General features: G+C 38.1%; 1 protein-coding gene across 2 annotated transcripts in view; it reads right to left on the bottom strand.

The window, feature by feature from the left end:
- The window catches only part of SPPL3 (signal peptide peptidase like 3), a 172359-nt gene that overhangs the window by 13121 nt on the left and 144597 nt on the right, over nt 1–14641 (bottom strand). For both annotated transcript variants that reach the window (XM_004379006.3, XM_023733742.1), the window contains exons 4-6: nt 8607–8726; nt 7751–7829; nt 6683–6795 (exon numbers count right to left, since the gene is read on the bottom strand). In XM_004379006.3, the coding sequence (XP_004379063.1) occupies nt 6683–6795; nt 7751–7829; nt 8607–8726 (312 nt within the window). The remainder of the gene's footprint in view (nt 1–6682; nt 6796–7750; nt 7830–8606; nt 8727–14641) is intronic.

Below are 14641 nucleotides of genomic sequence, written 5' to 3'. Positions count from 1 at the left end.
TCTTAGTATAACCCTGAAAATATACTTCATGCCTTGTCCTAAAATAACATTTATCATCCTGTTTTCACTCTAGATTAACTTCAAAGGACAAGCTTTAATTAAAAATCTCTCACTTAAAAACTCTACCACCAAATCTCACTGCCTACAAAATGACTTCTGATTCTGCAGAGAAGTCTGGAAAGATAATTTCCATGCCAGAGAAGAACATATTTCAGCATCTTATAGACCATGGCTAGAAAGTGACATTACTGTAATAGCAGAAAACAAGTCACACATCCAGTACTAATCTGAGAAGCAATGAGAAATGAAAAAGCTCAAAGGCTCTTTTTTTTTTTTTTTTTTTGAGGAAAAATCCTGTACTTGGTACAAGGGCAATTTAATCAGTGCACAACTGGTAAGAAGACAAGATCCTTGGTTAAATACTGGGAAACTGAAGTAATCAAAAAATGATAGAAAATGCTGGTAAAGTCTACTAGTTAGTCAGTTAGGGGAGCCTCACTGAACACTCACCAAAAAGTTTCAACTATTAGGGGAATTTCACAATGGAAATGTATTTCTGATAGCGGTCACCAGGAAAATAACGTTTGTCCTTTATGGCCAGTTTTCCATCGATTCTGCAGTACAGAGGAAGAGGATCCAGTAGTAAAACGGACTTTTTAGTATATCTTTCTGAGAGCTGCTTACCCCATTCATTCTTCTTCAGTGAGTCTGATAAACCTATTCCCACTCCCCTCCTCACAGAAGTACAGTAAAAACAATTCTGCTGACTTGTTCTGAAGTATATGTTTAGGATGGCTGTGTAAATCAGTTTATCTTCCAAAGAATGTCATCTTCCATTGTGCCAGCCTTTTTTCTAGTGACATACTATTAGCAATGTAGTTAAGTGCATCAAGTCGGTTCCAACTCATAGTGACCTGTGTACAACAGAACAAAACACTGCTCAGTCCTGTGCCATCCTCACAATCGTTGCTATGTTTGAGCCCACTGCTGCAGCCACTGTGTCAATCCATCTCGCTGATGGTCTTCCTCTTTTTCGCTGACCCTCTACTTCTCCAAGGACTGGTCCCTCCTGATAACATTTCCAAACAAAGTAGGCAAAGAAAGTAGGTCCAGAAAGCTTTACTCCATGCACATTATTAAGGTCGACTCTACTTTGAGGAGGTAGCTCTTCCCCAGTTGTAGTCTGAGTGCCTTCCAACCTGAAGGGCTCATCTTCCAGCACAATATCAGACAATGTTCCACTGCTATTCATAAGGTTTTCGCTGGACAACTGTTTTTGGAAGTAGACCACCCGGTGCTTCTTCCACGTCTGTCTTAGTCTGGAAGCTCTGCTGAAACCTGCCCAACACAGGTAACCCTGCTGGTATCTGAAATACCAGTGATATAGCTTCCAGCATCACAGCAACACACGAGCCACCAGAGCACGACAAAATGACAGACGAGTGGTGGTCATCCTCGATATGCAGATGACACAATCGTGCTTTAGTAATAGTGAAATACTATCTGTAAATAGGTGTTTCTGTCCTATGCAATGCTAGCGTAGAGTGGAGATGAGAGTATAAAGAAAATATTGCTTGCTGTTTTGAAAGATAACTAATCTTCTTCGGGTCAACAGCTTAGTAAGGGCTTGAACTCTTAGCACTACATATAAATACTATCACTTGTGTCTGGACACATGAATAAAGTGATCCATGAAAAGAGAGCCTCAAAAAGTTTGTGGTGGGATTACAGAGAACCTCAGACTACGCAGGGGACTGAGAGACTTCAAGGTCGCTGAATATCCTTGGTTACGTATTTAAGCCTTTCATTTATATGGGTGGGCTCTCAACCTGTTGTTTAAGGACACCATCATAAAACAATCTCTTTTAAGAATATGTAGTTAACAGTCATCCAAACAGTCAATTTACAAGGGCTGAAAGAGCCTGGTTTAGATTTTAATGAACCAGCATTTTTTTTTTCTTTATTATTTTTTATTGTACTTTAGATGGTTTACAGAACAAACAGTTTTTCATTAAACAGTACACATACTGTTTTATGACAATGGTTAACAACCCCATGTCAAGTCAACACTGTCCCTTCTCAACATTGTATTCCTATTACCCGCTTTCCTGTCCCCGCCTGCCTTCTAGTCCTTGTCCCTGGACTACCGTGCCCCATTAGTCTCATTTTGTTTTATGGGGCTCTAACCAGCATTTCTAAATAGCTTTGTCCCAGAAGTAATAGAGAAGAAACGTTAGGGTTGCTTGCTTCTGTATCATGACTAGATGAGCTTTACGGGATATAATCATAAAAAGTGCTATGAGCTTGATTTGGACTAATACTAACTTCCTCTGCTCCAATCATTATCAAGATCAAGACTCCTTAATATTAAAGTCTTTCAAAATCCCTACATGCCCAATTCATATAATTCATATTCTACTCATTTCCTCCTTACTTTTATTTAACAAATCATTCTTCTGCAGAAATTAAGAGTTAATCTTGGGAACAATCTAACATACCATACCTGCCACTTTATCACTCTTAACGATACCTAATCTAGATAAAACAGGTATTCACCCAGAGCAACTCACTGTGTGACCTTGAAAGTAATTTCTTTTCTCAACTTACTCTTTATCAGCTTCAGAAGCAGTGAAGTATTAAACACAAATCCGTAAGAATACTGAAAGCACCAATAATTGATTTGAGAAATTTAGCAGTTCTGATAATCACTTAAAAATTCTATACACTGCACTTCAGAATGCTTATATGCATGGTGGGCACTCAAGGACTCAAAGGGAATCACAGCAAGAGTTTTTTATAAGGCAATGTAGGATGCTGAGAGACCAAACCTAGTGCTGTCAGAAATCAGCAAAGGTGAATTCTCGCACAGACTATGCCTCGGTGATTTTGACTTTGCCTTCCCATTCCGAGTCATAAAAGGTCTGTATGTAAGTCTACAGGGCAACCTGATCTGCAGCCTCAAGGAACTGCCTTTGCGTTTCAATAGCTTGGTATATGGTATGCACTCAAAAAACCAATAGACAAAAACAGATATATATATACACATATATATTCTATGAATTATGGAAACCCTGGTGGCATAGTAGTTAAGAGCTACGGCTGCTAACCAAAAGGTCAGCAGTTCGAATCCACCAGGTGCTCCTTAGAAACTCTATGGGGCAGTTCTAATCTGTCCTATAAGGTCATTATGAGTCGGAATCGACTTGACAGCAACGGGTTTGGCTTTTTTTTTATGAATTATGACACAAGTACAGATTTGTAGAACCACCACAAGTGGAGTACAGAACAGTTATATCACTCCCAAAAATCCCTCATGCTATTATTTCTGTATAATCACACCCTCCCGCTACTCGTAACTCGTAACACCTGGCAACCACTGATCAGTCCCTTATCACTGTAATTTTGAGTAAAATAATAACTATGTCTTACATTTGTTATGTTTGACAGTTTCTACAGTGCTTTCACTATAATTATCACCTTGGATTAAAATAATATATGCCTTTTAAATATAATTTTACAAGGCTTGCAATCCACTCTAGTTTGTTCTCTCATAATATCCAGTAACTTTCAGCTTTTTACTAATTAACTGGCACAGATAATTCCAAATCCTTGTACTGGTCAAAGTTACTTATGTGGAAAAAAATCCTCTGAAGCAGAAGGGTAAGTTTTTAGTTTCCCTTCAGGTTTAAAATTTTTTCCTTATTAAGACTATATATTATAATAACATCCATAGTTTCCTTTTCACTGACTGTTTCCTGAGGGAAATGATGTAATACTGATTCCAGGTTATAGAAAAGAATGCGATTTAAAATCCTTTTTGTCAAATTCTATCCAATTTGACCATGAGCAGAACATCCTTGGTTTTGAGTTAATTCACATTTTTGATGTAAGTTTTCTTTTTTTTTTTTTTTTAAATTATTGTATTTTAGATGAAGGTTTACAAAACAAACTAGCTTCTCATTAAACAGTTCGTACACATATTGTTTTGTGACACTGGTTACCAATCCCATGACATGTCAACACTCTTCCTTCTCCACCTTGGGTTGCCTATTACCAGCTTTCCTGTCCCCTCCTGCCTTCTAGTCCTTGCCACTGGGCTGGTGTGCTCCTTCAGTCTCGTTTTGTTTTATGGGCCTGTCTAATCTTTAGATGAAGGGTGAACCTCAGGAGTGACTTCCTTACTGAGCTAAAAGAGTGTCCAGGGGCCATACTCTGCATACTCTGGGGGTTTCTCCAGTCTCTGTCAGGCCAGTAAGTCTGGTCTTTTTTTTGTGAGTTAGAATTTTGTTCTACATTTTTCTCCAGCTCTGTCCGGGACCCTCTATTGTGATCCATGTCAGAACACTTGGTGCTGGTAGCCGGGCACCATCTTGTTGTGCTTTACTCGGTCTGGTGGAGGCTGTGGTAGCTGTGGTCCATTAGTCCCTTGGACTAATCCTTCCCTTTGATGTAAGTTTTCTTAAAATTATAAATACAAAAACACCACTTCAAACAGTGTAGCAAATACTACTCAGCAAACTTTAAGATCAGTTGCAGAAAGTATCTATATTCTAATGTCATGGTACTTAAAAAGTGTCTGAGTAACTTAGCTACTCCTGAACTTGAGGCAGGGGCAGTAAGGATCACCCTGGGTGGCCTGGGGATCAGACAACTGGCCCACTGAATGACAGCTCCTCTGCACCCAGCCAGGCTGAGTTGCAAGGAAACACTGCCCAGCAGAGAGGAGCCTCTCAGACTTGGCAGTTGGTTCTCGTTTCCAAGGACTTGACTAACCCTGTGGTTGCTTGAAACAGATAAAGGAATAAATGAAATCCATACCTGTAATCCCCAACTTTCAAATTCCTCCCTTAAACATTCTTCTTTCGCTAGAACTACAAATAGTATAAAACTGACTGTGTTTATACAGTAAAACCTGCAAAAGGTGGAACCTGTGTAAAGCAGAAACCTATCAGAGAAGGAAAACTCAAATATTTTCTGCTAACAGAAGTGATAGAAAAGTAGTAAGAATGCACCCTGTCAAAGGCAGAAAACTTGTGAGACCCGGAAAAACAAGGCAGTCCTGTTGGAGTTTCAGCTCTCACAGGCTTCACTGTTTAACTTCCTTCCCTTCTGAACCATCAAAAGAAAGGAAAAGGTGAACAGACTTTGTCAGGCAGAGCAGTTAGACAGAAGTTTGTTGAGACTAGGAAAGTGAACTGTGAAAATTAAAGACTGAATTAAAAGGAGGTGGAAATGGCTCCAGGGTCTTAAATTAAAAAAATTTAAAAAATGTCTGAAGAGAAAGGATAGAAAAAATAAAAACAGTTATTGTGTTAGAGTGATGGAATTACAGAAGATCTGGAAACGTCCTTACAGGATGCTAAAAGTTAGTTTGGTCGTAAACATGAAATATATACAAGGCTTCTGTGACTCTGGGTAAGTTACTTAACTTCTCTGAACCTGTTTCCTCCTCTGCAAAATGGGAACAATAATGGTATCCACTTCATAGAGTTGTTTGAGGAATAAAATAATTCATGTAAAAGTCACAGCAGAGTACCCAATTCATAATAAGCACTCAATACATGTTAGCTGTAATTGTCATTATTTCATCATTATTATCATCAATGAAGGGAAATCCTCATCTGCTACAGGTGGGAGTCTAAACTGTTATAGCATTTCTTAGTAATAATATATGAAGATTCTAAAAACAAAAATCCTTTGTTCCAGAAATTTTACATCTCGGAATTCATCCTTAGCAAATAATCTTAGTAAATAATTTGACATGTACACCAAGAGGTGGAAAACAAGAATGTTGACCTTAGGGTTGTTTATAATAGAAGAAGAATGGAAACAATTTAAGGACCCAGCAATAGTTAATTATGAAACATACATACAATGGAATACCGTGGAGTTAATAAAAAAGGGTATGATATACTTTTATGTAATGATACAGACATGTATTTATGTTATTATGTAAAAAGGTTACAGAACAGTATAATCTCATTTGTATACAGTATAATCCCATTTGTATAAGAATAATCTACAGAAAAACTTATACACGGACGCTCATAGAAGCTTTACTCATAAGGGATAAAAAGTGGAAACAATTGGTGTATGGATAAATAAAATGTGGTCTATCCATACAATGGAATATTATTTGGCCATAAAAAGGAACAGAGTACTGATACATGCTACAACATAGATGAACCTTGAAAACATTATGCTAAGGGAAAGAAGCCAAGGCACAAAAGGCCACATAATGTATGATTCCATGTATATGAATAGGCAAATCCACAGAGACAGAAAATAAATTAGTGGATGGCTGGGGCCAAGGTGGAGGAAAAGGGGGTAGTGATTGCTAATGGGTACCAGGTTTTGGGGGCATACATGATGAAAAAGCTCTAAAATTGATTGTAGTGACGGTCGCACAATTCTGTGAGTATACTAAAACCCAGTGATCTGTACACTTTAAATAGGTGAATTGTATTACATCTCAAAGGTGTTATTAAGAAATATCTTTAGAATGTGGGGAAAAAATAAATTCCATGGTACACAGCACCATCCTTTGGATAGCTAATATTCATGGTAATTAGGGGTAATGTTACTAAAACAAAGAAGGTAGAAGAAGACAGGACAGACCGATTTGACTATTTATAAAACTAAATTAAGCAAAATCCCAACTTGTCAGTTATGAGTTACTCACCATCCATAAGGAGCCAGTGGCCAGTGAGAACCCAGATGAGGACAAGCATGACAGACAGAGAGAATGATAGTAACTCAGCAGCAGTGAAACGCCCACAGCAACCAAAGGAAATCCTGGAGAAAACACAACATTTATTGGACTGGTTTTATTGGACTGGTGGGCAGAATTTATTCAATAACAAACTCTCTTGGTTCTGTATGATCAGAGTTCACGATGGCCAAATTACAATATTACAATAGCAGGCAATGCCTAGAATGCCTAGATACCTGGAAACCTCCAATACCCAGATGTCTCTGGAGTAAGCTTTAGAAAACTCAGAGGAATTATACTTCTGCACTCATTTGATAATGTACTTCTTAGCTCAAATGATCAAACATGAGTGTTTAGAATTTTTAAGTGACGATATCAAACTCTGGAGAAGTATAGGGGAAATTCTATTCTTAGAGGGGAAACAAAAGGAAGACAGTCGCTATCAATCCATTTAACAAAGATGAATAAATATTTATTAGGAGGTAAATCTATTCGGTTCTTACTAATTCCTGAGAAAATCAGCTGCCCCAAGTGGCTGGTTTCTTAAATGCATACAGCACCTCCATTTACATGGCATTTTGTTTCCATGGAGAAAAATGGCTTTAGGAGTTAAGGTGTGAATATTGGGATTAAAACCTACATGATGAGTATATATTCTAGATCATCGAAGATGAAAAGCAAAGAAGAACGTTTGAGTCCAATCACTATTCTCACATTCCATTAACTCACTAGTAAAGGAATGAAAAGCATGTTTCCAAAGAGAAATGCCCATCTTTCAATAACCTAAGCAGGAAGTGTATTACAATGACTCTGACTTCCTAAGATTTGTTTATACTTCTTCTGCCATGAAAAGATGCAAAAGGAAGTATTAAAAGGAAGTATTAGCTTCTAGTTCTAAAGTTCAAACATCTTTTTCCAGTCGTCTGGCATCTGTATGCTCCAGTCAGTCCCAGAAATTCAGACTCCTGATAATGTGATCAAGTATGAGATAAAAGCATACCCAAGTTCATAACTTGGAGGAAAATCCCAAGCACTTACTTGTTCTGAGGTGAACAGGGTCTTGTTAAATACTGGCACATTGGGAGAAGAAGAAAAGCAAAAGCTATCGTTGCAAGAACTAGAGAAAAGAAAATACAGGGTTAATTTTTTTTAAAACCAATTATAGGAAAATGGCATGACTTACTTAGAGAAACTTAATCATTCCCAGCATACGTCTCTTGACAAGTGAATACAATAAGATGAAATAGATGAAATTAACTAGTGAAGAAAAATATCCTCCCTTACCACTGAACAGATAAGCTCTTAAAAAAAAAAAAAAGAAAATTGCCTGATTTGAAGTATGGGGAAACGAAACATATGTAGGTTTTCTCATTCTCTCCTATCTTAACAAGAAGATATAAAGAAATAGTGGGCCAGGGGATGGTCCCCTAACAAGTCTTGTAGCATTCTGTTGATGTTTTATACATTTCCATCATCACTCAGCTTGAAAACTGATCCGAGAGCTGACAGCCAAGTTATCTTGATTAGCTATCAATCCCTTATTTATAGAAACACTGGGAGGTCCATCACCCCTATACCAAACTAGACCTTCTGGTAACCTACCAGAAATGGAGCTATAGCCAAAGCAATACTGCTCTGGTGTCATGAAACGCATGTGTTTTCAAATCCCTGGCCTTTCTTTCAGATTGTGCTGGCACGTCTGAGTAGATGTTATGTGTATCTCAGGTTTCCTTTTTCTCAAATAGTTCAAAGGTGGTGGGAAAAAAGTAAAAGCCAGACTTATTAAAAACTTGCATGGCATGGCGTATAAATCTTAATTTTTGAATGATGATAATACAAAAGGTGAAAACATTTCCTTTTAGGTATGTTAAGAATAGACAGAGAAACTCATTACCTGCTGTACATATGGTGAAAACTACTTGAACTGAGTCAAAGAAGAAGAACATTACTAGAAGAGAGACAGATGCTCCAATTGGAAGGAACAAGGCCTGGGTAGAGTCAATAGTTTGGATACCTGAAAGAGACAAAAAGGGACATATTAACCACTTACTATGTAACAGGCACGGTGCCACATGCTTTTATATACATTAACTCATCAAACTGCCCACAGATCTAGGGATTCGTATATAAACTATGGAATATCCAGGCCCCCCAACTCTCTCCTTCCCTGAGATTATGAGCTCCTTGCTGTACTCATAGTGCCTTCATTATAATAGGTGTTCAAGAAATACTTGTTGGATTGATTAGCTACCTCCTGGTGCTTACCATCTGTATGACAGGGTACAAAAAATAATCAAGAACATCAAGTGATAGTAAAGATTCAGATTAGTCAATCTGAGTACCTTTGTAGTCTCGTGTACAGGGTGGTAAGAGGTGGTTTAAACACACTGACTAATTACTCATCTGTGGGTTTAACGGACTCATGTTCACTCTTTCCCACTGTTGCTAATAGTTGAGGATTGACTTTGGGTGGAGGGAGGAAGGGAGAGAACACCAAATTAGAAAAATTATTTTATGGGAACAGTTTAAGAACAGAAAAGGAGATAAATGGGGGAAAACAGAATCTCCTGGGATACAGTAGGGTTTATCAAAGTGGTTTTCAATTCTTGGCTGCTCATTAGGATCACCCGGAAAACTTTAAAAAATTACAATGTCCAGACCCAACACCAGACCAATTAAATTGAAATCTGTGGGGGTTAGGCTCAGCTTAAAACTCCCCAAAAATTTTTACTGTGTATCCAGAGTTGATAACTAGTAATAGAATATTCGGCAGAGAAGGAAAACATAGCAAAATTTGAGAGACACTGAATGAGGAGAGAAAAAGTACTAATTTTGTCTTGTATGCTACCCACTTCCAAATTAAAGAAAAATGCATGAAAAGGAACCAAGAAAAAATGCTCACATGCTCTATTATAAAGAAATATTAGAAGCAACAGTCTCTCTTCATACAACCAGGATGAACATAACTAGGCACAAAGGGCTGCAATCATCAACCAACATTTAAAAATCGCGCTTAAGTATCTAAATTTAGCTGCTCCTGAAAAAGCTATTTAGGGATTTTAGTGAGATAATACGTTAAATATTTCTACAAAACAAAACTGTTTTTTTTTTTTTAATTGTTGTAATTAAATGAAGTTTACATTTCAAGTTAGTCTCCCATACAGAATTGTTTTTGTGTTTTTTTAACATACATTGTTATGAGACCCCAACTGCTCACCCCATTCTGTGACAGCACACTCCTCCCCTCCGCCCCTGATTCCCCAGGAACACTCAACCAGCTCCTAACTCTGTCTGCCTTCCCACCTCACCTCTGGACAGAAGCAGCCCCTCTGGTCTCTTGTATCTACTTGACTAAGAGGCACATTCTTCACAAGTATCACTTTATGTCCCATAGTCCAGTCCAATCCCTGTCTGAAGAGTTGGCCTCGGAAATTGTTTTATTTCTGGGGTGATAGAGAGTCCAGGACAAAACTGCTTCTTAATGGCTAGGTAGATGGGTTAAATAATGCACTTAGGAATAGGGCAATTCAATTTAGGAAAAGTGATCTATGTCATGACAAACAAATGATCTGGAGACAAGGTCTGTCCTGGATGGTGATCAAGTCCACGCACGTTGGCCCAGGGATCACTGGGCAGTGGGGGGTGGGCCAGGAAGATGCTTACCTTAAAGTACTTTATAGACACTTCTAAGAATTCTAGGAAATCTCTAACTAAATTTCACCTAAAATAGTTTTTGAATTTAAGTGCTCTGCAAATAGTTCAAGAAAGAATTAGAGGAAACTACAGATATCAGATGGCTTTCACAAGAGAAAATAACGGTTTCCCAAATAAATGATTATCTGTTTAGGATAAGAAGCAAATATCTGAAAAAAAAAAAAATTATAAATCTTACACACACATCCCTCGTCTATGACACAAAGCATCATATAGTATACAGATAGTTACACTGGTTCAAAATATGAACAGAAAAATGGCTGGCTAGAACGAATACTGTTTAGTAAGTCAGGTATGTGTTTATAATAAATTTAAGCTTTAGAAGCTCAACCTGCAATTAAACTGCAAAACTGAATACACAAAGAACCTTCTAGAATATTAGAATGCAGATTTTTTTTGGAAAGCACAGATTTTTAAACCAGGAGGTATCAGACACTGTTGCTTCTAGTAGTTTTACAGAAGGATGCAAAAGAGAGTTTACCAAACAGCAATTTGCCATTGAGTCAATTTCAACTCACAGTGACCCTACAGCACAGAGCAGAACTACCCCATTGGGTTTCCAAGTAGCAGCTGGTGGATTTGAACTGCTGACCTTCTGGTTAACAGCCAAGTTCGTAACCACTGTGCCACCAGGTCTCCAAAACTCCCTTTAGTTGCTGACAACATGCTACCTGAAATATCCTACCTAAAATAGTGTACATGACTTCGATATTGTACTTCCTGAAGGTTTGAAGAGATAATGTCCTAAAGGGGAAGGGACTAATTAATCAGAAATTTTAGCCAAACTCCAGTGACATACGAACAAAACAAAGCGAAACAAAACAGCAGACATAACTGGAAGGACTTACTCAAACGCAGTGCATTATCTTGAAACCGAAAATTAACAAAAGAAACAGACATGGTGATAGGCAAAAACCAAACCAAATCCAATGCCATGGAGTTGATTCCAACTCATAGTGACCCTATAGGACACAGCAGAACTGCCCCATAGGGTTTTCAAGGAGCAGCTGGTGGATTTGAACTGCCATGGTGATGAGATTAAATATTATGTACAGACATTATTTTCAGCATTCAATGAACAAAGCTACAGGCTGAATATATGTCTGGTCATGAAATAGACACTGAGCAATAATACAGTGTCTGATTTTTGACTTTCATGAGAAGCATGTAAGCAACAAGACGGATTTTAAAAAAGTCATTTCCAGATTTTACGGAGTTTACAGTCGGAGATTAAGATATATATATATTAATGAAGAGAATTCCAACTGTACATCAATCTTTATAATCGAATTATATCGAAAGCCTAGTAAAGGACTTCAATATCTCAGATAATGGGGGTGGGGGTGGGAGGGTGTGGCATTAAAAAAAAACCCACTAGATACTAATTAAATGAAAGACTGATATGCTCGGGAAGAACATTTCTATATAGGCTTGTTGAGGGGCAGATGTAGAGATGAGAACAGGATGTGGAAAAAGGTTAGAGGAAATGAACCTCGTCCCACTTTCTTTCTAACGCTTTCTAACACGCACACACAGAAAAGTACATGGAAGAAAAATGTAGAGCTCAGTGAATCATCACAAAGCCAATATGACCCAGGTCAGGAAACAGAACCTTGCCAAACTCAGGACCCTCCCACGTGCTCCTCCCAATCATCACTCTCTTTTTCTTTCCCCCAAAGGGAACTACTTACTATCCTGACCTGACTTCTGTGGTACCTTCTTCTTTGCTTTGTTTTCCACCCAAGCACGCATCCTTAAATACTACTGTTTAGTTTTGTCTGTGTCTTGAACTTTATATATGTTGAATTATGTAGGATTTTTTTTTTTTTGTGCCTGGCTTTTGTCATTCAACGTTTGTGAGACTCATCCATGCTGTTACATGTAGCTATAGTTTACTAATTTTTATTGCTGTGTTGTATTCCACTGTATGAATATATTAAAATTTATCCATTCTAGGGTTGACACCTGAATTGTTTCCAACTGTTTAGCCATTATGAATAATGCTTCTTTGAGCATTCTTATACGAGTTTTGTTGTACATGAGCCATTTATTTGTTAGGCATATAACTAGGAGTGACATGCTGGGTCCTATGGTATTTATATCTTGCCCTTTAGTAGATAATGCCAAACTGTTTTCCAAAGTGATTATGGCAAATGACACTCCCTCCAACAGTGCAAGCGGGTTCTCACTGCTCTACATCTTCAGCAACACTTGGTGGTGTCAGGCTTTTTATTTTAGCTATTCTGGAAGGTATGGAGTATTATTTCATTATGGTGTTCATTTTTATTTTCCTGCTTTATAATAAGATGAGTGCCATACTTCCTGGTAGGTCTGCTCTACTCTCTTCCTTACTTCCGGGTGGTTGGAGTTGCTCAGATAGGTGCAGTATTACTACAATCTACAGTATAATTCCCCAGTCTTTTGGTCAAATGCCCTAGGGAACCCTGCAGTGAAACCATCTGCAAAGAGAAATACTTATTTACAAAATGATTTCCCCTATTGTAAGTTTTGATTTTTGGGTATGAATCACATAGCCTATCTAATCCTCTTTAAGTCATTGCTTTATGCTTCTCCTTCCATTTTTCTAGCTTCTCCTATAAGAAAAACTTAATCATCTGACGTTTACAAAGCATGTAATCAGAGTAACTCTTCACTCCTTTTCTTCCATATTCAAATCTATTTCCAATCCAATAACCTACACCTTTTCTTTCTCTCATGTCTTTTTCACAAACTCCTTGATTCTTACTATTTTTTTTCTTGTTTTTCATTTCAGCTTTTTTTTTTTTTTAATTGTACTTCAGGTGAGGGCTTACAGAACAAACAGTTTTTCATGAAACAGTAGTACACATATTGTTTTATGACATTGGTTAACAACCCCACAACATGTCAACCCTCTAACTTCTCAACCTTTTTTTTTGGTGAAAATACACATAGTCAAAGATACACCATTTCAAAAATTTCTACATGCACATTTCAGTGACATCGACTATACTCTTCCAATTGTGCTGCTATTCTCACTTAAGATGAAGGCTTCCAAAACAAAATAGTTTCTCATTTCACAGTTACTACACATGTTGCCCTATGACAATGGTTAACAATCTCACAACACATCAACAATATCCCTACTCAACCTTGGGTTCCCTCTCACCAGCTTCCTTGTCCGCTTCTGTCTTCTGGCCCTTGTCACTGGAGTCCTGTACCTCGTTAGTCTCATTTGGTTTTACGGGGCTGTCCACTCCCAGGCTGAACGGTGAACTTTGGAGATAACGTCACCACTGAGCTAAAAGGGTGTCTGGGGGCCATACTCTCGGGGTTTCTCCAGTCTCCCTTAGGCCAGTAAATCTGGTCTTTTTTTTTGTGAGTTAGAATTATGTTCTACATCCTTCTCCAGCTCTGTCCAGAACCCTCTGTTGTGATCCTGGTCAGAGCAGTCAGTGGTGGTAGCCGGGCACCATCTAGCTGTACTGGACTCAGTCCGGTGCAGGCCTTGGTAGCTGTGGTCCATTAGTCCTTCGGACTAATCTTTTCCTTGTATCCTGTTCTCTTCATTCTCCCTTGCTCCCAAAGGGATGAGACCAGTGGAGTATCTTAGATGGCCGCTCACGATTCTTACTATTTTGAGAGCGGGCAACTGCAAACTTTCAAAAACCGCTATTTAGTCATTTTCTCCTTCAATCAGTCCAAAACACTACTGCCAAAGTCTTAACAATAAATCCATGTCTTCTTTTTCTTAGAACCTTCCCCCCAATTCTTCTACATTGTTAATCATTCAGGACTCTCTTTAGGCACCTATACAATCTCTTGTGTTTCTCTATTCATCTTTCTGGCTGTTACTATTTCTTTGAATCTTGATAGATGCATTCCATTCTCCATTCCATCCCTTCAAACTGCAATGACGTCCTACTCCATAATCAAGTACTGACCTTCTCTGCAATGGCTAATTCTTTCATTATGTTTTTCCTAATTATGTGGAAGCAGACTGCATACTATCCTAACCTGTCATCAGAAAAGGCTGGGACTGTAACCTTATGCCTTTTGGTATCCCTGGCCCAGAGCAGGCAGTGAAGAAACATATGTGGTTGAGGATAATTTTGCACATCACAGGAGGTAAAGAAAAATGATCATTTAAAAAGGGAATACTCTACTACTTTTTAGATTCTGATTAATAATGAGAAATCAAAAACTGGTGTTACCAGGCAACTTCCTTCTATTGTA

The sequence above is a fragment of the Trichechus manatus genome, unplaced genomic scaffold, assembly GCF_000243295.1.
Source record: "Trichechus manatus latirostris isolate Lorelei unplaced genomic scaffold, TriManLat1.0 scaffold00061, whole genome shotgun sequence".
Lineage (NCBI taxonomy): Eukaryota > Metazoa > Chordata > Mammalia > Sirenia > Trichechidae > Trichechus > Trichechus manatus.
Note: the sequence above shows the minus strand (reverse complement) of the source record. Positions and strands in the feature narration are given on the sequence as shown.